The following is a 22,584-nucleotide window of genomic DNA, read 5'->3' as shown; positions in this document are numbered from 1 at the left end:
TAATCACATCATGGAGAATGGGGTACCCATCCCCTCAAGCACTTATCGTTTGTGTTACAAAGGATCCAATTACACTTTTAGTTATTTAAAAATGTATAATTATTAATGATAGTCACCCTGTTGTGCTATCAAATAGGTCTTATTCATTCTTTCTATTGTTTTTTGTACCCATTAACTGGTAACACCATCTCTCCATCTCCTCACTACCCTTTAGTAACAAGTTAACTTTAGTTAAATTCTTATTTAAAAAATGATCCCCAATTTATTTTATTTTCCACTGAGAAGTAACTACTGTGTGGGCAACCAAATAAATGGTTGTGAACTTGAACTCAAAAGTCATTAGTAAAATATTTGGTCAAAATAATTTAATTACAGATATACAAATGGCAAACAGGCATATGAAAAGGTACTCAACATCACTGATGAGAGAAATGCAAGGCCGGGCGCGGTGGCTCAAGCCTGTAATCCCAGCACTTTGGGAGGCCGAGACGGGCGGATCACGAGGTCAGGAGATCGAGACCATCCTGGCTAACCTGGTGAAACCCCGTCTCTACTAAAAAATACAAAAAACTAGCCGGGCGAGGTGGTGGGCGCCTGTAGTCCCAGCTACTCGGGAGGCTGAGGCAGGAGAATGGTCTAAACCCGGGAGGCGGAGCTTGCAGTGAGCTGAGATCTGGCCACTGCACCCCAGCCTGGGCGACAGAGCAAGACTCTGTCTCAAAAAAAAAAAAAAAAAAAAAGAAATGCAAATCAAAACTACAAGGAGACATCATCTCACCCCAGTTAAAATGGCTTAACCCAAAAGACAGGCAATAACAAGTGCTGACAAGGATGTAGAGAAAACGGAACTCTCGTACACTGTTGGTGGGAATGTAAATTAGTACAACCACTATGGAGAACAATTTGGTGGTCCCTCAAAAAACTAAAAATAGAGCTACCATATGATCCAGCAATCCCACTGCTAGTATATACCCAAAAGAAAGGAAAACAGTACAAAGAGATACCTGCACTCCCATATTTGTTGTAACACTATTCACAACAGCCAAGATTTAGAGGCAACCTAAGTGTCCATAAAGAGATGAGTGGATAAAGAAAATATGGTACATATACACAATGGAGTATTATTCAGCCATAAAAAAGAATGAAATCCTGTCATTTGCAAAATAATGTAATTATACTTTTACCCTGGACTTTTTACACTATGAGGAAATAACATTACATTTAGTGGTTACCTACAGTGGGTGAGGCATTTATACATGTTATATTATGCTATCTTATTTAATCCTCACAATAACCGAATAAAATATTCCTTTAGAAGAAGAAATGGTGACTCAGAAGTGCAGAGTCTTGCCTAAGGTCATACAAGTAAACAGAACACATCACTCATTTCTTATGAGAAGAAATCTCACTATAACCCAACTGGCAGCTTTTCTTCTTAGAACATGTAATTTTCTCTTCAGGACCCCACCCTAAATATTTAATTTATATAATCATATTACTAGAGCATCTCAAATATTTATTTACATGTATTAATTAAAAGCACTCAAATCATAGGGCTCCAAAATGTATTTCAAAATAAATTCTGTTAAAGTAATATATTTCTTAGTCACTTTGTGGTTTATTGCACTTCCGGAACCAGCTATTGATAAACTTCCTCTTTTTCTACAGAAGCTATTTCAGTTTGCTAGAGGAACATTTTAAATCTGAATTGAACCACCCATTTTCCTTTCTTAGCCAAATCACCAAAATGTGCAGTTAGAACAAGAATTTAGCATTCTGCAAAAGAAGTTAACAGCTGAGGTAAGAAAATTTTCACACAATTTGGTTTGATCTTGCTTTATATAAAATGTATTTTAAAAACTGTCATTAGTGTTTTAAACTTAAACTCTGATAGTCTAAAGATGTCTATAGCAGGTTTTTGTGGTTTTGTTGCATAGAATTAAAAATACTCAGTGTTCAGCTTGCCTCAGAAAAACATTTTCACCTAGGTTTGTATAAGACCTTTTAAGTTTATTTAATCACACACACACACACACACACACACACACACACACAGAGAGAGAGACATATATTGAAACGGAGTCTTACTCTGTCTCCCAGGCTGGAGTACAGTGGCATGATCTCAGCTCACTGCAACCTCCACCTCCTGGGTTCAAGCAATTCTCCTGCTTCAGCCTCTCAAGTAGCTCGGATTACAGGCGCCCACCACCACGCCTGGTTAATTTTTTTTGTATTTTTAGTAGAGATGGGGTTTCACTATGTTGCCCAGGCTGGTCTCCTACTCCTGACCTTGGGTAATCCGCTCACCTTGGCTCCCAAAGTGCTGGGATGACAGGAGTGAGCCACTGCTCCCAGCCACAATCATATTTGTTAACCTTAGTTTTATAATTAAAAATAAACTATGGTCATGGCAGATAAAGGTAAGAGTTAAAAATAGAACTAGATTCCATGGGCTATGACTGAATTTATAACCTCCAAAATATTAATTGTTAAAAGTTCTAATGTACTTTTAATAAAATTTTCCTGTACACAATATAATCCATAAATTAAAATTTTTGTATCCCCTTTAGTTTGCATAGTAAGAATGGTCACCTTCACTCAGTTTAGAAAGAAAAAGAAATCAGATGTGGTATTTGATTAATATTACTATTATTATATGTGCTTCATTATTATTATACATGCTTTATATTTTACATATAGATTTTTATACTTAATAATGATGACATGAAAACATTATGGCTCATTTTGAAAGCTTACTAAGCCAAAAGTGTTATTCAATAGTCAAACATGCATGCATATATTAATATCACCTACGTGTTTATGTCATATTATGAGACTTTAGAACATAGTATAAGATAGAAGAAACCCAAAGAACAAACAATAGAAAATTGTTAATATGCACAAAAGATGCTTGCTGTGGGTAAAATGGGCAAATAAAAACTGCAAAGAGTATTTTACACACACTTGTAATTTCAGGGAATAATATGTTCATAGTGGGTGATATCCCATTTCAACACTTAATAAATACTCATGACTTTCTGTTAGAAGGATTTCTTCTAAGTAATTATTGTGGAAGTCAGAAAATAAAGATATTTATCTCTTTTTCAGATTAGGCTTGTCTATGTATTTTTCTGCTTCTAATATTTAGTTTATTTCATTATGCATATTAAGTCATAAAATCTTATTAAATTTTTTTCACTATCATATTTCATAAAATTAAACTAAAAAATTTCCCATGAATCCTTATGGTGTGTTTTTGTCATCATAGAATCCCATACATTTGTTTTTTTGTTGCTGTTTTGTTTTGTTTTGAGACGGAGTCTCCCTCTGTCACCCAGGCTGGAGTGCAGTGGCACGATCTTGGCTCACTGCAACCTCTGCCTCCCAGGGTCAAGAGATTCTCCTGCCTCAGCCTCCCGAGTAGCTGGGATCACAGGCACCTGCCACCATGCCTGTATTTTTGTATTTTTAGTAGAAACAGGGTTTCACCATATTGGTCAGGCTGGTCTTGAACTCCTGACCTCAAGTGATCGGCCTGCCTCGGCCTCCCAAAGTGCTGGGATTACAGGCAGGAACCACTGCGTCTGGCCCCATACATGTTTTTAAAGGGTTATTCCCAAAACTACAGTTTACTAGTAGTGCCTGTGTTTTCCAGCTAATTCCTACATAACTCCATTTAGAAGGGAACTTTAATTCTGATTAAGTTTGAATTGAGAAACATAAATCTGATGCCTTTCGACATCCAAGCTTTAAAAAAAAATCACCATAAAATTTTCAATAAACTAAAAAAAGGAGAAAAAAAATTTTTCAGTAAACTTACTTTAATTACTTTACATATAATTCCTGCCAACTCACATCTCCTTCCTTCATAAAGCATTTCTATTTCATAACTTTTCTATGAAAGACAGTATAGCACATATAGTGAAATGTGATAGAAAGAAAGGATTCTGGCACAAGATTAGCATGATTTTTGTATTAGTGCCACTACTTAGAGCTGTGATACTGCCAAGTTACCCAACATCTTGGTGTCTCAGTTTCCTTATCTGTAGGATGAAAAAACCACCACCTAGCTAATTAAAATAGGATACTGCTTAACCTTTGGTGGGTGCTCAGTAAATGGTCACTATCACAATACAAGATGGTCATCAAATACTTCCTACTGTAGGTGAAGGTCAATTTTTCTTTCCACTCTTCCTCAAGATGCAGAATGGCTGGTTTTTTCCTTTATCGTTTCAAAACTTCACTAGTCAGAGATAATACTACTGCTAAATTTTAATCTATTATGTTTGCATCACAACTTTTATTATATCAAAGTAATTGATACAGCTATCTATACTTGCCTTTTGTCTAGGACATACTCTCTAAATCTTGATTCTCTTTAAAAGACAATGACATACTTCCTATCATCTGCAACTTAACAGCATCAATTTTAAATGCTGGACCCTTTAAGTACTTATGCACTATATTTATAAGAACATGTCTATGGCCTGGCTTGGTGGCTCATGCCTATAATCCCAGCACTTTGGGAGGCCAAGGTGGGCAGTTCACTTGAGTCCAGGAGTTCAAGACCAGCCTGGGTGACATGGTGAAACCCCGTGTCTACAAAAAACACAAAAATTAGTTGGGCATGGTGGCACGCACCTGCAGTTATAGCTTCTCTAGGGAGGCTGAGGTGTGAGGATCGCTTGAGCCCAGGAGGCGGAGGTTGCATTGAGCTGAGATTGCACCACTGCACTGCAGCCTGGGTGACAGAGCTAGACCCTGTCTCCGAAAGAAAGAAAGAAAAAAAAAAAAAAAAAAGGAACATGTCTTATACATGGGGACTCTTGCTTCGCTGTAACTGTCTTTAAAATGTTTAGTTACATTTATGTTTTTCTTTTTAAAATACTCTAAATATTCAGCAAAGAAAAAGAACCAAAATCACAGATTTAAACCTCATCAAAGTGCCAGCCTATAATAATGAGTAAAATACTGGCATATGAGGGCTGACAAATTTGGTATTTGCTTGAGCAGCAGACTAAGGGATTTCTAGAAAAACTCTATATAAAATATACACAGGTACATGGGTTCTTTGGAGTAATTGCTAGGTATGCTTCTGGATAGTGTCAGGAAAAAAAGGTGGGGGAGAGGATGGTAAGGATACTCACAGCAGACAGGAGAGCCTGAAATGAAAGGTAAATGAATTTGAACGGATGGTTCATTCTGGTCCTCCATTTTAGAAAGCAAGCTCCTCTTTACTGGCTCCCTGCACTCACACACACAGGCTAGCCACGACAGAGCAGCATTTTGCCGTTGCTTCTTTCATCTACTTCAATCATCTGCCCCCACCCCCAACTTCTTCATTTTGCCTGCTTCAATCATCTACACTGCCTTCTTGCTAATTATATAACCACTGCTTTTTTTTCAGCTGTTTATTAACTTTTCTTCTTTTCTGTATCTTCTCTAGTCAATTGACCTTCCTCTTTTCTGTTTGCTGCTTCCTATAGTTTTTTTTTTTTCTCTTTTGTGTTATTCATATTTCTCTGCACTGCCTTTTATCTTATTCTAAATCTTCTCCTCCTTTTTATTCCCCTGCCCAATATTGTTCTTTCCCTACAGAAAAATGTTGGTACTTCAGGTACACACCACTTACATATTTTAAAATGTGTATGCTAAATAACCTTCCACACACTGGCCTCATTACCTCTGGGAAAAAAGTCAGTTTTTTCCACTACTATATTCCCTATTTCTTCTTCTTTTAAATCTTTTGCCTCCTTCTCTGGACTATGCTGAATTGCCATCATAGAATTCTAATACAGTTTCTAGTATTCTGATGTCGCAGATCCTAGGATAAAAAGCTAACTGAAGAGTGGTAGAAAGTGTTAGGATAGGCGAAAAATGGAATTTGGTTTTAATATTGCCATAACCATTAACTGACAAGTGAAAATCTCATACATGGAGGGTTCCACCAGCTTACTACTGACATTAGAGGACAGGAGCCTATCAAAATTGATCTTACAAACTAACGTGGATTTATAATTAAGTTCCTGTTTGGGCTCTTTCCTTCTCTAATTCCTTTTTCAGCTAACTGAAAAGAGGAACCGTATGGTTTCCTTATTTTAAGCAAAGTTACAAAAGAGGAAACATTTTTGGCTAAAGACAATTCATGGCTTGTATTTTCTGATGCTTTGGATAGCATTAAAACACATTTTAAAAATGAAATTCTGAAGAAATTTTTTCCATTTTTTAAAGAAGCCCCCTCCCTTTTTTTTCTGTAATCTATAAGAATAATGGGTAGGAACTGCATGGATGATGACCATCTAAAGATGATTCAAATCCCTATATCTATGCCAAAAGTGTTCACATTTTCCCTTTTAAATCTTTTGCAAAATGGATAAAAAGCAGAATTTATTAATTTATATTTCACTGCCTCTGCTTATATTCTGGTAGAAGTACTAGTAAAAAGCAAAAAGTAAAATGGAAAGGAATCAAGAAGCCCAATACAGGTTAAATGTTTACTGTACTCCTAATATATAAGGCATTATACTACAAAGAAATCAAAACATAAAAACATGAGGCAATAAAGGGTAGTAAGAAGAACGTAGGCTTTGGAATCAGGTGGCCCTGGGTACAAACTCCCAATCTGTCACTTAGAGTGGTAAAACATCAGGCAAACTGTTTAACTCATTTGACGCTGTCTCTTTATCTGTAAATAAAAGATCCCCTTACCTTCCTCATAAAGTAAAGATTCAGTGAAATAAAGTATGCAAAGCTGGGATAGTATAACACATAGTATGCTCTAGATAAGTATTTTTCTTTCTCCTTTCTGCCTTCTTCAAGGTTCTTTATAATCTTGTTCGAGGAAGTAGGTATAAGAAAATGTGAAAAGTAATAAAAAATAAACAGTTAAGAGAATAGAAGTGTGAGTGAGGGACATACATGAATTATGTAAGGAACCATTAAAAACAATAAATGAGAGCTAGGGGGAATTCAGTAAATGACTGATCTGTTTGGGCTGTAGTCAGTCAACGAGAACTTGGGTTAAGAAGGGGAATTTAAACTGAGGTCTGAAAGATGAGGACAGATTCAGATATGTAGCCAGAAAGAGGAAGAGGCTAGGTCTGGAAGAAGGAAAAAAAAAACAAAAAACAAAAAACAAAAAACCACCGAGCATGGTAAAAAACAGCATAAAAGGGTCTGTTTTTTTTGGGGGGGAAGCGTGTGTTTAGAAAGTATGCAAGGTGGGAAAGGGATGCATTTGGCTGGGTAAGAAGTTTCAGTCATGATATGTGAATCTGGACTGGTTAACTCAAGCAAGAAGGAAGAAAACTCAATTTAGAAGTTTTATCTTAACAGGCCAGGCGTGGTGGCTCACGCCTGTAATCCCAGCATTTTGGGAGGCTGAACTGGACAGATCACTTGAGGTCAGGAGTTCGAGACCAGTTTGGACGACCTGGTGAAACCCTGCCTCTACTAAAAATACAAAAATTAGCCAGGTGTGGTGGTGCATGCCTACTGTAGTTCCAGCTACTCGGGAGGATGAGGCACAAGAATTGCTTGAACCCAGGAGGTAGAGGTTGCAGTGAAACAAGGTCATACCACTGCACTCCAGCCTGGGTGACAGAGGAAGACTCTGTCTCAAAAAAAAAAAAAAAAAGGAAGTTTTATCTTAACAGAAAGAGAAAACCCTCAAGCAAGGGAGTAGTAACCTGATCATGGATGCTTTTAAGATTAATTCAGCAGTGTGCAGGAGAGTTCAAAGGAGAACTGTTTTAAAATTTAAGACTTGAATTATTTAAAATTTAGACTTGAATATAGGGAAAAAAAATCACATACCTTTTCTTCTACTAAAACAGGGTCATTTATCTTCACTGTGTACCAAGTGGTAGAGGAGTAAGCAATGAAAACTATTTAGATATGCTGAAAAGGTAATCTGTAAAACCTTTATTGCACCTTCCAACAGAACATCAAATCTCTCTAAATACAGGCTTATGAGTGAGAAGAACTATAGTTTCTAATCATGTATACCAATATCTAACATCCTAAGATTTTCTATTCCCTAATGTTAAGAGATAACCAAATGGTTGCCATTGTGCTTGATGATGTGCAAAACAAGTATATTATACTAAAAGTTGCAAATTGTCTCAGTAGAAAAGGCAATTGAGAACAGGAAAGGTTAAGCAACTAGTTCTCATGGTTAGATAGGTAGTTAGATGGGAGAAGTAGAACTGAAACTTAACTCTCCAAGTTTTAGCATCTACCACTTCCCAGAAAAAGCCCTACCTGCCAAACTTTCATATGTGCCTTATTTTCCTGTGCCCACATTGTTGCTCTCCCTGGCTGGAAATTTGTTTAATTAGTTCTTACAGACCTTTTAAAATTCAGTTCCAGTTTTACTTCACTGAAGCCTTCCCAGGCTAGGCTAACTTCTCTGTACTTCTCCTGCATACCTTTATGAGAAAGCTTATCAAATTATTGTAATTGGGCCAGGTGTGGTGGCTCACACCTGTAATCCCAGCACATTGGGAGGTCGAGGGGGGCAGATCACCTGAGATCAGTTCTCGATCAGCCTGGCCAACATGGTGAAACCCCGTCTGTGCTAAATATACAAAAATAAGCCGGGCGTGGTGATGCGTCCCAGCTACTTGGAGGCTGAGGGAGAAGAATCACTTGAACCCGGGAGGCGGAGTTTGCAGTGAGCCCAGATCACGCCACTACACTCCAGCCTGGGTGACGACAGAGTTAAGACTGTCTACAAAAAGAAAGAAAAGAAAGAAAAGAAAGAAAAGAAAGAAAAGAAAGAAAAGAAAGAAGGAAGGAAGGAAGGAAGGAAGGAAGGAAGGAAAGAAAAAGAAAGAAAGAAAGAAAGAAAGAAAGAAAGAAAGAAAGAAAGAAAGAAGAAAGAAAGAAAGAAAGAAAGAAAGAAAGAAAGAAAGAAAGAAAGAAAGAAAAAATTATTGTAATTATTTTTTAGGTTTTTTTTCTTTCTTCTTTTTATTTAGAGATGGGATCTCACTATGTGGTCCAGGCTGTTCTTGAACTCCTGGCCTCAATCAATCCCCCCACCTTGGCTTCCCAAAGTGCTGGGATTACAGGCATGAGCCACCACGCCTGGCTTTTACTGTTTGCTTCTACCACTAGAATCTGAAACACTTGAAGGCAGTAACTATCTTTTTTTAAAAAAAATTTTTTTAAATCTCCTAAACCTAGAACAGGGCTCCACACAAATGTGGCATTTACCAATAAATGAATGAAAGCAGCAGCAGGACTACTTGACCAACTGGATTGAATTTATTCCACCAGATTCAGAGATCACTCTAGGATTTTAAGCCTAGGACTCTGAGTTGAATTGAATCCTTTAAAAATATGCAATCTTAACATCAGGCTACCATGCTACAGAGACACTGAGGATGCTGCAAAGATTACTAATAGACTCTGTGTCTGTGCCTAAGAAACTGAGTGGTACCATTAACGGATATAGAGAAGTCGGAAGAAGAGTCCGTTGTGAGGGTAAAGATGAATTCCATTTTAAATATGTTAAATTTCCTGATAGTGGGATGGAGATATATATATATGTGTTTATATATATACACACATATATACATACGTGTGTGTGTGTATATATATGTGTATATATACATAAAAACATCCACCAAGAAGTCATACAAATAGAATTAGGACAAAGAAGATGTAGACTGGAGGTAGAGATTTGGGAATTGTGGCATAAAGCTGAGAACTAAAATCTTACAGAATCAGGAAAAAAGAGAAGTAGGTAAGGGTGAGGACTGAATATCAATTAACCATATTTAGAAGGCAGAAGAAAAAGAGCTAGTGAGAGTAACATGAAAGGAAGACTGATTACAAAAAGCTACTTGAATATTAGTGAAGGAACAGTAGTGACTAATGTGGTCAAGGAGGGGAGGGGAGAGAAGAAATAAAAAAAAATTGGATTAGGTAATAGATGGTCACTAGTGTTCTTCAAGGCAGGAGAATCAATATATTTCTAGTAGTAAATGGTGAAAAAAGGTAGAGAGCACATGGATCCAGCATATAGAGCCTATGCATTTTGAGAAGTATGACTGAAGTGAAGTACTGAAATATAATGAAGCTAGAGGGGCAGCAGAGCCAAGTGCAGAACTTGTATTAATAAAAGAAGAGAGACCACTGCTTATGAGGTCCAAATGCTGTATGATGGGTTAGAGTATACCCAAGAGTTGTTACACCAAGCCTACAGTGTATCAAGTCTAAATTAGGAATAATAACTACTAATCAACTACTACTAATTAGGAATAATGTCTACCTACTTTATGCCAGGCATTATAATGAAAAGTCAAATTTTTAACTAGACACCAATGACACCTAACTGTCTTTCTCTTTCATTTTAAACCCACTATAGGTAAGGAGGAAATATTCTGAAATGGATCCCAAATATTTCATCTTAATTTTGTTTTGTGGACACCTGAACAATACATTTTTTTCAAAGACAGAGACGATTACAACAGAGAAGCAGTCACAGCCCACCTTAGTCACATCATTAATGTCACATGTATTGGCTAATTCTCAAAACACAACAGGGAATCCTTTGGGTCAACCAATGCAATTCAACGACATTTCTTCTAGACAATCAGTATCACCTGCCAAAGTCACTGCTGGACAACCAACACCAGCTGTCTATATCTCTTCTGAAAAACCAGCAGCACATACTTCTGCTGGACAACCACTTGCCTACAACACCAACCAACCAACACCAATGGCCCACACCTCCTCCCAGCAAGCTGTGTTCACCTCTGCCAGACAACTACCATCTTCCCATACTTCTACCACACAACCACCAACGCCATTTGTCTACACTTTCACTCAACAATCATCAACTGTCCAGATCCCTTCTACAAAACTAATAACACCAACGGTTCATAATCCATCCACACAACCAATATCAACTGTCAAAAATTCACCTAGGAGTACACCAGGATTTATCTTAGATGTTACCAGTAACAAACAAACTCCACAAAAAAACAATTATAATTCAACAGCTGCCATACTAATTGGTGTACTTCTGACTTCCATGTTGGTAGCTATAATCATCATTGTACTTTGGAAATGCTTAAGGAAACCAGTTTTAAATGATCCAAATTGGGCAGGTAGATCTCCATTTGCTGATGGAGAAACCCCTGACATTTGTATCGATAACATCAGAGAAAATGAAATATCCACAAAACATACTTCAGTCATTTCACTTACACCCTGGAAACCAAGCAAAAGCACACTTTTAGCAGATGACTTAGAAATTAAGTTGTCTGAATCAAGTGAAAACACTGAAGACTCCAACAACCCCAAAACAGAGAAAACAAAAGATCAAGTAAATGGTACATCAGAAGATAGTGCTGATGGATCAACAATTGGAACTGCTATTTCTTCTTCAGATGATGCAGATCTGCCTCCACCACCTCCCCTTCTGGATTTGGAAAGACAGGAAAGTAACCAATCTGACAAACCCATAATGACAATTGTATCTCCTCTTCCAAATGATTCTACTAGTTTCCCTCCATCTCTGGACTGTCTCAATCAAGACTGTGGAGATCATAAATCTGAGATAATACAATCACTTCCACCCCCGCCTGACTCACTTAACTTGCCCATGCCACCGGTAGATTTTATGAAAAATCAAGAAGATTCCAACCTTGAGATCCAGTGTCAGGAGTTCTCTATTCCTCCCAACTCTGATCAAGATCTTAATGAATCTCTGCCACCTCCACCTGCAGAACTGTTATAAATATTACAACTTGCTTTTTAGCTGATCTTCCATCCTCAAATGACTCTTTTGTTTTTCTTTATATGTTAACATATACAAAATGGCAACTGATAGTCAATTTTGATTTTTATTCAGGAACTATCTGAAATCTACTCAGAGCCCATGTGCACAGATGAAACATTTTTTTAAAAAAGTTATTTAACAGTAATCTATTTACTAATTATAGTTCCTATCTTTAAAGTATAGTACATTTTACATATGTAAATGGTGTATGTTTCAATAATTTAATCACTCTGAAACAATCTACATATACTTATTATTACCCCAGTACAGTTTTTTTTTCCCTGAAAAGCTGTGTATAAACTTATTGTGAATAAACTTTTATGTTTCCATTTCAAAGACTGGGGTGGAGAGGAATAAGAGACTAAGTATACACTCCAAGTTTTAAATTAATACCTCAAGTATTAAATAAATATTCCAAGTTTGTGGGAATGGGAGATTAAAATGCATGTTTGAGAACAGAGAAACTTTCTTCTTGGTTTCATCACGAAGAGTAAAGCAAACATGTTAAAACATCAACTGAAGGGTTGGGTTAAAGACATTTACCCTGAAAAAAATATGAGGATACATCATAAAATGTAAATATTTTCCTATCATGTCGTGGGGAGGCACAAATTTTAAAACTAGCATCTTTAAAACGTTTCTTCTTTATAAACACCCAAACAAAATCAAGTTTTATAAAGAAAAAAAAGAAAAAGAAGACTATGGTTTCATTCTAAATACGGGTGATTTTGGGTGATTTTTTTTCAGGAAAAAAGACTATCAAAACACAGATGATTCTCAACTTTTTACTAAACTTATGCTTTCTGATGCTATCCACTCTTAAATCACCTTTCTTATACAGAATTTCATCTTTATCCATTATCTGACAATTGGTAAGTCTGAGTTATTAGAGTAGGAATGGGCCCAATCTTTGTCAAAGTCAAGAGTGGTCAGTAGCCTGAGATTTTGGGGATGCCAGCCTGTGTCTGCAGAAGCACTCCTTTGCCCAACAAGCACATACTCTTCCTCATTAGTCCCATTTAACTCCAGGGGGAAACAAGCACTTAGAATAAAATGGTAGCCCAGTCTTGGAGAATCACTCAGAGTTCTGGGATTTTCAGAATAGAACATAGCATTTATTCATAGCACTGGCATTCATGACATTAACAAAGCTCCATATTTAATAAGAACCAGTAGGGTTTTGGACACATGAATTTTACGTACAATGTTTTTCCTAAAATCTTTCAAGCCATCTTTACTAACCTTAATATTTTAATCTGTAGAAACACTTCCTTGAGCTTCTTTTCCTGAATAAGCATAATACTTATTGTCATATTACATTACATCTTTTGTCTTCCTCATTAAAAAGTTTCTTTCATGTATTCTTCAAAGTTAGTACTTTTTTTTGAGACAGAGTCTCACTCTGTCACCCAGGCTGGAGTGCAGTGGCATGATCTTGGCTCACTGCAACGTCCGCCTTCTGGGTTAAAGTGATTCTCCTGCCTCAGCCTCCTGAGTATCTGGGACTACAGATGTGCACCACCATGCCTGGCTAATTTTTTTTTTTTTTTTTTTTAGTAGAGACGGGGTTTCACCATATTGGCCAGGCTGGTCTTAAACTCTTGCCCTCGTGATCCACCTGCCTCAGGCCCTCAAAGTGCTGGGATTACAGGTGTGAGCCACCGTGCCTGGCCCAAACTTAGTACTTTTAAAGCTAATTTCCCCAGCAGCAATCTGGAGTTTGTAATTTCCTATTATTCTTTTGAATTTTAAGAATTTTTGTTATGGTAAATAAGATATGTTTTTATACTTGGCCAAGTCTTTGACATACCTTAAAACATCATAACTCTTCTCATTTTACATTTATGACAGTTACTTAATGGGCTCTTTCCACATTTTTGTCTCTTTTTAACCACCTTCTTTCCTGAAAGAAATACCAGGAAAAATAGGGAAATACCAATTTTCTTAGATTAAACAGGAACTGATTAGTTGACCATAGTCTTGTCTGGTATCTTTAAGTACTTTAAAGGGAGCTTTTCTCTTTCTGTTCTTTGTATAACAGGACAGACTACTGGCAGCAGCTGGGTTTTTATGTTGTCTTTTTTCCTTTTTTTTAAAAGAAATTCTTTGCTGGGGGAAGAATAATTCACATTTAACCGCATGTAATTTTCCCCGATGAGGTCAGTGGAAGCTGAGCAGCCAAACAGTGGCAATCCTTGCTAATCAGCAGGAAGAGATACAAACTAATAAATATAGGACAGAAGAAAATGCTGGAACAAAGAAAAATCTTTTAGAGAAAAGATTAAAGAACTAAGATCCAGAAGAGAAAGTTTATTACATGAATACTGCAAAAGAACAAGGCGCAGGGGAATAAAAGGTAGATTAAAGTTCACACCACATACTAGTGGGGCTCTTAACCAGAACAGCATTAACCAGAGTCAGACACAACCCTGAAGAGCATTTGGTTCAACTCCTTTTGTTTGTTAACCACTGAGAAAACAGGACCAGAGAAAGTAAGTGACATGCTTAGAAGCGGTACTAAAAGCTGAGTTTGCTCCCTGACTAATGGTTCAACACTCTTTTCACTAATATAGGACCAAAGAGCACCTACATCATGCACTGAAACATACATATATCACATAAGTCTTCTATTTGGTGTGAATGGTGAGGGACACAAATGAATCCAATGCGGTTGATCTTTAACTGTTGTTCTTACCTAATTCTGATCAAAAAATAAAGTAGCACCTTTGGGAACCTATAACTAAAACATTGTGGTACTGGTATATGACTAAACAAACAGATCAATGGAACAGAAGAAAAAGTCCAGAAATAAATATCAAATCAGTGGAAACAAGCATTGGATAGACACCTGGAAAAAAGAGAAAATTTGATCCATACTTCACACTATATTAGAATAAACACCAAGGATCAGAGTTCTAAATATAAATCATGAAATTATCCAAGTAACAGAAGAAAATATGAGTGAATTCCTTTATAATCTGGAAGTGGGAAAAAACCTTCCTAGCTGAGACTCAAAATCCAGAGGCAGTAAAAAGAGTAATTATACGAAACTTTTAAATGTCATACACATGCACGTGAGCATAACCGACACACACACCTCACCATAATAAAGCCAAAAGATAAACGGCAAACTGGAAAAAAAATTAAAACTTAAGACAAAGTGCTAATACCTCTAAAATTTAAAATGCTCCTAATATGGGGCGGGAAGGGGAAAACCCAAAACACAACTTTTAATAGTGCAAAACATAAAAAAGATAGTTACAGGAGAAAACATTTAAATGGTCTTTAAACATATGTAAAGACATACACTCTCCCTCATAATTACAGAGATGCATTTAAAATTAGACGGAGACACTTGACTATCAGATGGACAACAAATCCCAAAGTTCAACAACAAAGGATACAGTGAGGCTGTATAGAACTGGACACCCCGCTACACTGTTGGTGGGACTGCAAAATGGTATAATCAATGGAGAGAAATTTAGTAATGTCTGGAAAAATTCCAAATGCATTTACCCTTTTACCCAGCAATCCTACTTGTAGGAATCGTTTTCAAAGATTTACTGGCAAACATATAAAATTACTTAGGTACAATGGTATTCACTGTGGCATTATTTGTAATAGCAAAAGTCTGAAAAAAACCTAGATGTACACCAATAGGGGACTGGTTGAATAAGCCATGGTACATTCCCAAATGGAGTACTATGGACCAAAAAATGAATCAGATACCTATATACTGATATGGAGTGATAAGATACAGTAAGAAAAAAAGAACAAGATACGTAACAGTATGTATATATATATCACCTTTTATATTAGAAGGGGGGATAAGAACATACCATACATATGCTTAAATACATTTTTTTAGGTTTTCAAAAAGAAAGGTTAATGATATAATGAAAAGCTAATAAAAAGTCACTAATAGGAGAAGGAAGGAAACAGGATGGAAAAGACAGAGAAGCAAGATTTATGTGAATATACCTTGTTATATAATTTTGACTTGTGATCCTGAAAAGCTGAAAACTAAAACAAAGTTTATATCAAGTTGGTGACATAAAAATATAGAGAAAAGAATTATTTCACATTGCATTAGAACACAGAATTTACTATACACTTTTAGGAAAATAAAACAAGCAGAGCTATGAAGAAATTTTAAACTTTATTCGGTAGTCTATAATCTAATTGTAGCAGTCAATGCTGGCATTATTTTGAAATTACTGAGAGATGATGCAAATAAGTAATTTTATCAATGATATTAGGAACCACTTAGAGAAAATATGGGGGACAGAAGAACGAATTAAATCTTCCCAAAGAGGCAAAGAAAAAACTCCAAGATGAGAGACATTTTAGGAAATAATTGACTGAGTTTTGGCAACAAGCCAGTGGCATAAAGTAAAAAAGGAGTAGGGAGGTGGGCAAAGAAACTGATTCACTTGGATTTTGACTTGGTAATTTCTACGTTGTTCTTTCATGCTTTTAAAATACTGTATTGAGTACTCTCAGTTGTATTCAGCAGGAAAATCAGTCTAAATAGCCAACCATATTACCAAAAATAAACAATATCTGACACTCAAGCATAGCAAATGTTATCTCTAATAATGGAAAACTGAAACCAGTGATTAGCATGGGATAGTTATTCCCTGGCAGATGCTTTGTGATACCTTTCACAATGTTGGGCTAATATATTCTAGGACACAAAAGAATATGTAAATTAATTCACTGCTTAACCTAGAATGTAAAAGTTGCCTAACTAGCTATCATTACTGACCTAGACAGACTAATATAAAATGTAATGAGTCTGAATAATACTTAAAATAAGTTGTAACAAATACTTATGCCTCTAAAAAGTATTTTTTGAGTAACAGTAATATAGTATTATTTTATTTCATGAGAATTTCTAAAAGTGTAAGAGACTGTTACAATTCAAATATGTTGAAATGATCTCCCTTTTTCTTTTTGAGAATTTTACAGTATCTTTGAATAATATGAAGCAATTTGGTATGCCCCAAACTTGAAATGAGAAATACTGCCACTACTATTGTGTTGGAATCTTCTATTATATGCAACAGAAACTAAACTTGATACAGCCTAAACCCAAATTCATTTGAATCCATTAATGAAGTAACATGTCCTTTCTTTCAAACAAAAGTACTGTTAAGTGTAATGAAAATGCATAACTCTACTTCCACATTGACTTAATGAGGTTTCCTAAAATTAAGAGATTTAAGTGGTCGGTAAATTGACCCTCAGTCACATCTTTAGAAGTGCAGCAGTGTATATATGAGCTTAAACAGAACTCTAAATGTCAATGCATTCCCTATTTCCACAATATTGCTGAATGTAGTATTTTTAACATACTATTTTAAGCACTACGAATGATGGCTGGTTTCCTAAATCCACAGTAAGAATCTCATTAAGAGTTCAACTGAACCCTCAAAGTAAAGTGGCAATAAAGTACCTAATCAACAATAAATTTCTATGTTGCAGACTTTTAAAATATAGACACTTTTCGAGCAATATTAGTTTTATACAAAAGGTGGCTCCTCGAGTGTAATTTCTCTTGTAAGAAAATAAACTTCAATTAAAAGAACTAGAGAAGCAAGAGCAAACACATTCAAAAGCTAGCAGAAGGCAATAAATAACTAAGATCAGAGCAGAACTGAAGGAGATAGAGACACAAAAAACCCTCCAAAAAAATCAATGAATCCAGGAGTTGGTTTTTTGAAAAGATCAACAAAATTGATAGACCACTAGCAAGACTAATAAAAAGAAAAGAGAGAAGAATCAAATAGACGCAATAAAAAATGATAAAGGGGATATCACCACCGACCGCACAGAAATACAAACTACCATCAGTATAAACTACCATCAGTATAAACTACCAATGGTTGTTTATACTCAAACTACCATTGAGTATAAACACCTCTACTCAAATAAACTAGAAAATCTAGAAGAAATGGATAATTTCCTGGACACTTACACTCTCCCAAGACTAAACCAGGAAGAAGCTGAATCCCTGAATAGACCAATAGCAGGCTCTGAAATTGAGGTAATAATTAACAACCTACCAACCAAAAAAAGTCCAGGACCAGACGGATTCACAGCCGAATTCTACCGGAGGTACAAGGAGGAGTTGGTACCATTCCTTCTGAAACTATTCCAATCAATAGAAAAAGAGGGAATCCTCCCTAACTCATTTTACGAGGCCAACATCATCCTGATACCAAAGCCTGATAGAGACACAACAAAAAAGGAGAATTTTAGACCAATATCCCTGATGAACATCGATGCAAAAATCCTCAATAAAATACTGGCAAACCAAATCCAGCAGCACATCAAAAAGCTTATCCACCATGATCAAGTGGGCTTCATCCCTGGGATGCAAGGCTGGTTCAACATACACAAATCAATAAACGTAATCCAGCATATAAACAGAACCAAAGACAAAAACCACATGATTATCTCCATAGACGCGGAAAAGGCCTTTGACAAAATTCAACAGCCCTTCATGCTAAAAACTCAATAAATTCGGTATTGATGGAGCGTATCTCAAAATAATAAGAGCTATTTATGACAAACCCACAGCCAATATCATACTGAATGGGCAAAAACTGGAAGCATTCCCTTTGAAAACTGGCATAAGATAGGGATGCCCTCTCTCACCACTCCTATTCAACATAGAGTTGGAAGTTCTGGCTAGGGCAATCAGGGAAGAGAAAGAAATAAAGGGTATTCAGGTAGGAAAAGAAGAAGTCAAATTGTCCCTCTTTGCAGATGACATGATTGTATATTTAGAAAACCCCATTGTCTCAGCCCAAAATCTCCTTAAGCTGATAACCAACTTCAGCAAAGTCTCAGGATACAAAATCAATGTGCAAAAATCACAAGCATTCTTATACACCAGTAACAGACAAACAGAGAGCCAAATCATGAGTGAACTCCCATTCACAATAGCTTCAAAGAGAATAAAATACCTAGGAATCCAACTTACAAGGGATGTAAAGGACCTCTTCAAGGAGAACTACAAACCACTGCTCAGTGAAATAAGAGGACACAAACAAATGGAAGAACATTCCATGCTCATGGATAGGAAGAATCAATATTGTGAAAATGGTCATACTGCCCAAGGTAATTTATAGATTCAATGCCATCCCCATTAAGCTACTAATGACTTTCTTCACAGAATTGGAAAAAACTGCTTTAAAGTTCATATGGAACCAAAAAAGACCCCACACTGCCAAGACAATCCTAAGTCAAAGAACAAAGCTGGAGGCATCACGCTACCTGACTTCAAAGTATACTACAAGGCTACAGTAACCAAAACAGCATGGTACTGGTACCAAAACAGAGATATAGACCAATGGAACAGAACAGAGCCCTCAGAAATAATACCACACATCTACAGCCATCTGATCTTTGACAAACCTGACAAAAACAAGAAATGGGGAAAGGATTCCCTATTTAATAAACGGTGCTGGGAAAATTGGCTAGCCATAAGTAGAAAGCTGAAACTGGATCCTTTCCTTACTCCTTATATGAAAATTAATTCAAGATGGATTAGAGACTTAAATGTTAGACCTAAAACCATAAAAACCCTAGAAGAAAACCTAGGTAACACCATTCAGGACATAGGCATGGGCAAGGACTTCATGTCTAAAACACCAAAAGCAACGGCAACAAAAGTCAAAATTGACAAATGGGATCTAATTAAACTAAAGAGCTTCTGCACAGCAAAAGAAACTACCATCAGAGTGAACAAGCAACCTACAGAATGGGGGAAAATTTTTGCAATCTACTCATCTGACAAAGGGCTAATATCCAGAACCTATAAAGAACTCAATCAAATTTACAAGAAAAAAACAAACAACCCCATCAAAAAATGGGCAAAGGATATGAACAGACACTTCTCAAAAGAAGACATTCATACAGCCAACATACACATGAAAAAATGCTCATCATCACTCACCATCAAAGAAATGCAAATCAAAACCACAATGAGATACCATCTCACACCAGTTAGAATGGCAATCATTAAAAAAAATCAGGAAACAACAGGTGCTGGGGAGGATGTGGAGAAATAGGAACACTTTTACACTGTTGGTGGGACTGTAAACTAGTTCAACCATTGTGGAAAACAGTGTGGTGATTCCTCAAGGATCTAGAACTAGAAATACCATTTGACCCAGCCATCACATTACTGGGGATATACCCAAAGGATTGTAAGTCATGCTGCTATAAAGACACATGCACACATATGTTTACTGTGGCACTATTCACAATAGCAAAGACTTGGAATCAATCCAAATGTCCATCAGTGACAGACTGGATTAAGAAAATGTGGCACATATACACCATGGAATACTATGCAGCCATAAAAAAGGATGAGTTCGTGTCCTTTGTAGGGACATGGATGCAGCTGGAAACCATCATTCTCAGCAAACTATCGCAAGAACAGAAAACCAAACACCACATGTTCTCACTCACAGGTGGGAATTGAATAATGAGATCACTTGGACACAGGAAGGGGAGCATCACACACCTATTGTGGGGAGGGGGTAGGGGGGAAGGATAGCATTAGGAGATAATACCTAAGGTAAGACGAGTTAATGGGTGCAGCACACCAACAAGGCACATGTATACATATGTAACAAACCTGCACGTTGTGCACCTGTACCCTAGAACTTAAAGTATAATAAAAAAAAAAAAAAAGAAGGCCGGGCGCGGTGGCTCAAGCCTGTAATCCCAGCACTTTGGGAGGCCGAGACGGGTGGATCACGAGGTCAGGAGATCGAGACCATCCTGGCTAACATGGTGAAACCCCGTCTCTACTAAAAATACAAAAAACTAGCCGGGCGAGGTGGCGGGCGCCTGTAGTCCCAGCTACTCGGGAGGCTGAGGCAGGAGAATGGCGTAAACCCAGGAGGCAGAGCTTGCAGTGAGCTGAGATCTGGCCACTGCACTCCAGCCTGGGCGACAGAGCGAGACTCCGCCTAAAAAAAAAAAAAAAAAAAAAAAAAGAAAATAAACTTCAAATTTTAATACAACAAATTCTATTTGTGGTATAATCTAAATAATGCTAATATAATTTAGAGAAAAAACAAATGATTTAGTAACAAGGCATAAAGGGATTTTCCTTACATATAATATGCTAAATATTACTCATTTTTAAATGGTGCCACTTGGTAACGAAATACCATAACTTTATTTGCTTGCTTTAAAGTAAACTGGCCATTCTGGAAATCAGATTTGTGTTTTAACAGATTTACGCAAGCAGTCCACTGAAGAGTGGAGCAAAATTTATCATAAATTTGACCTCATTTTATAAAATTCATGATGAAAAATTTTCCTCTTACATTATTTCATGTAATTTTAAAACTATAAACTACTTTCCCAGAAAGCTGAAATGTGCAATACTCTGAAATCGCCTAAATCGATACTGTTATTCTTAAAACATAAAATCAAATAAATGGTCATTCATATAGCACCAAAAATGTCTTTGGAAAAAACAATACTCATATCCACTTACTATCCAAGGTTTCATAAAGAAAAAAAACTTTAACCCCAAATATATAAAATAAAACATGTTTATTTTACCATAGGAAGTGATAATCTAAAGTATAAGATGCTAATTTCCAAATGTATCCTGGCTTGTGTATAGCCTTGGTCAAATGGTCCATTGTATCAGAAAGATAAAGAAAAAATAATCATATTTCAGTAATTCTATACATCCTAAGAGGGAAGATGGCACATTTAAGTGGTTGATAAATTTGAAAAGCTGATTAAACATAATAATCACCATGTTGGAGGAAGACATAAAAATCAGAGAACAGATTTTTTAAATATTAAAAATGTGACATGAAAATTATACCATTTTAGAAAGGAATATAAAAAGGCAGGAGTTAAAAATAGTGGGACTAATATCATAGAAAACTATCCATGAGGAAGGTCAAATTCATTTTCAACATGTAAAAAGGATAAAGAGTAGAGGTATTTAAAAAGATTCTTAATGAGACAAATGTTAAAATATGGAACCCAATCTCAGACAAATACATAGAAAGGAGTAAGGGCCAACTCTAATGTGCATAAGGTATCCCATCCTATAGCAAATCAGATATATAGGTACACTTGATGCCATAAATTTTTTTAAAAATTGTCCATTTTGTTGCGTGTGCACCATAAATTTGAGTCAGCACCAGCGACAGCTCTGCAGTCCTCCTATGTGGTACTGATCAGGTGGTTGCAGAGCTTCAGCTCACAGCAACACAATGCAGCTGAGCAGGCAAGCACAGCCCACAGCCAGAAACAGTTCCGACTCTCCAGAACAAGACGACCTTTAAGCTTTAAGTTTCCCAGAGGAAATGAGATGCTGGTATTGAAGACGACACTACGGTAAGATGTTATTTAAATCAGTAAAAGGCTGACTTTGGAATCTTTTTCCTTTTTAAGAAAAAGTCAACGTTAAGATTAAATATATATTCAATAGCAAGTGCATGCACCAGAAATTTGCTGCAGTGTCAGTTGAGGGATATTTTTTATATATTCATTCACTTTGTAAATATATTGTTTTCCTTTAAAATGGGCACTGAAATATATAGAAAAAACCACTTTATAAAATGTGAGGTTTATAGGTACAGTGTTGGTCTGGATTTTTCAAGTGCCTTTTACAAAGATATATTTATCCTAAAAACAAAAAGATAACATTTCGAAGAACTGCTTTAATATCTAAATAAAATCTACCCTATACACACACATTGAATTACATTACTGCAGAGATTAAAAAAAAAAAGACA

General features: G+C 36.4%; 3 protein-coding genes across 8 annotated transcripts in view; 2 read left to right on the top strand and 1 right to left on the bottom strand.

Annotated features, from left to right (window-relative positions):
• Positions 1 to 22,584, bottom strand: part of NF1 (neurofibromin 1) — a 293,463-nt gene that overhangs the window by 59,560 nt on the left and 211,319 nt on the right. The gene's annotated exons all lie outside the window — the stretch shown is intronic.
• The window catches only part of OMG (oligodendrocyte myelin glycoprotein), a 94,774-nt gene that overhangs the window by 70,096 nt on the left and 2,094 nt on the right, over positions 1 to 22,584 (top strand). The window contains exon 2 of the mRNA XM_050763819.1: positions 22,089 to 22,183. The gene's annotated coding sequence lies outside the window, so the exon portion shown is untranslated. The remainder of the gene's footprint in view (positions 1 to 22,088; positions 22,184 to 22,584) is intronic.
• On the top strand, positions 1,671 to 12,250 carry EVI2B (ecotropic viral integration site 2B). 2 transcript variants are annotated; one of them, XM_050763816.1, is made up of 3 exons: positions 1,671 to 1,800; positions 7,836 to 7,907; positions 10,376 to 12,250. In XM_050763816.1, exon 3 carries the CDS (start codon positions 10,397 to 10,399, stop codon positions 11,750 to 11,752), a length of 1,356 nt encoding a protein of 451 aa, XP_050619773.1. In that variant the 5' UTR covers positions 1,671 to 1,800; positions 7,836 to 7,907; positions 10,376 to 10,396; the 3' UTR covers positions 11,753 to 12,250. The 2 variants fall into 2 exon arrangements, with proteins under 2 accessions (XP_050619773.1, XP_050619774.1); XM_050763817.1 differs by lacking the exon at positions 7,836 to 7,907.

This window comes from Macaca thibetana, chromosome 16, assembly GCF_024542745.1.
Source record: "Macaca thibetana thibetana isolate TM-01 chromosome 16, ASM2454274v1, whole genome shotgun sequence".
NCBI classification, from domain to species: domain Eukaryota; kingdom Metazoa; phylum Chordata; class Mammalia; order Primates; family Cercopithecidae; genus Macaca; species Macaca thibetana.
This window is presented reverse-complemented; position numbering and strand designations above follow the sequence as displayed.

Excerpts from the sequence above, each read along its gene's own strand:
- EVI2B (XM_050763817.1), top strand. The coding sequence starts at position 10,397 with ATGGATCCCAAATATTTCATCTTAATTTTGTTTTGTGGACACCTGAAC.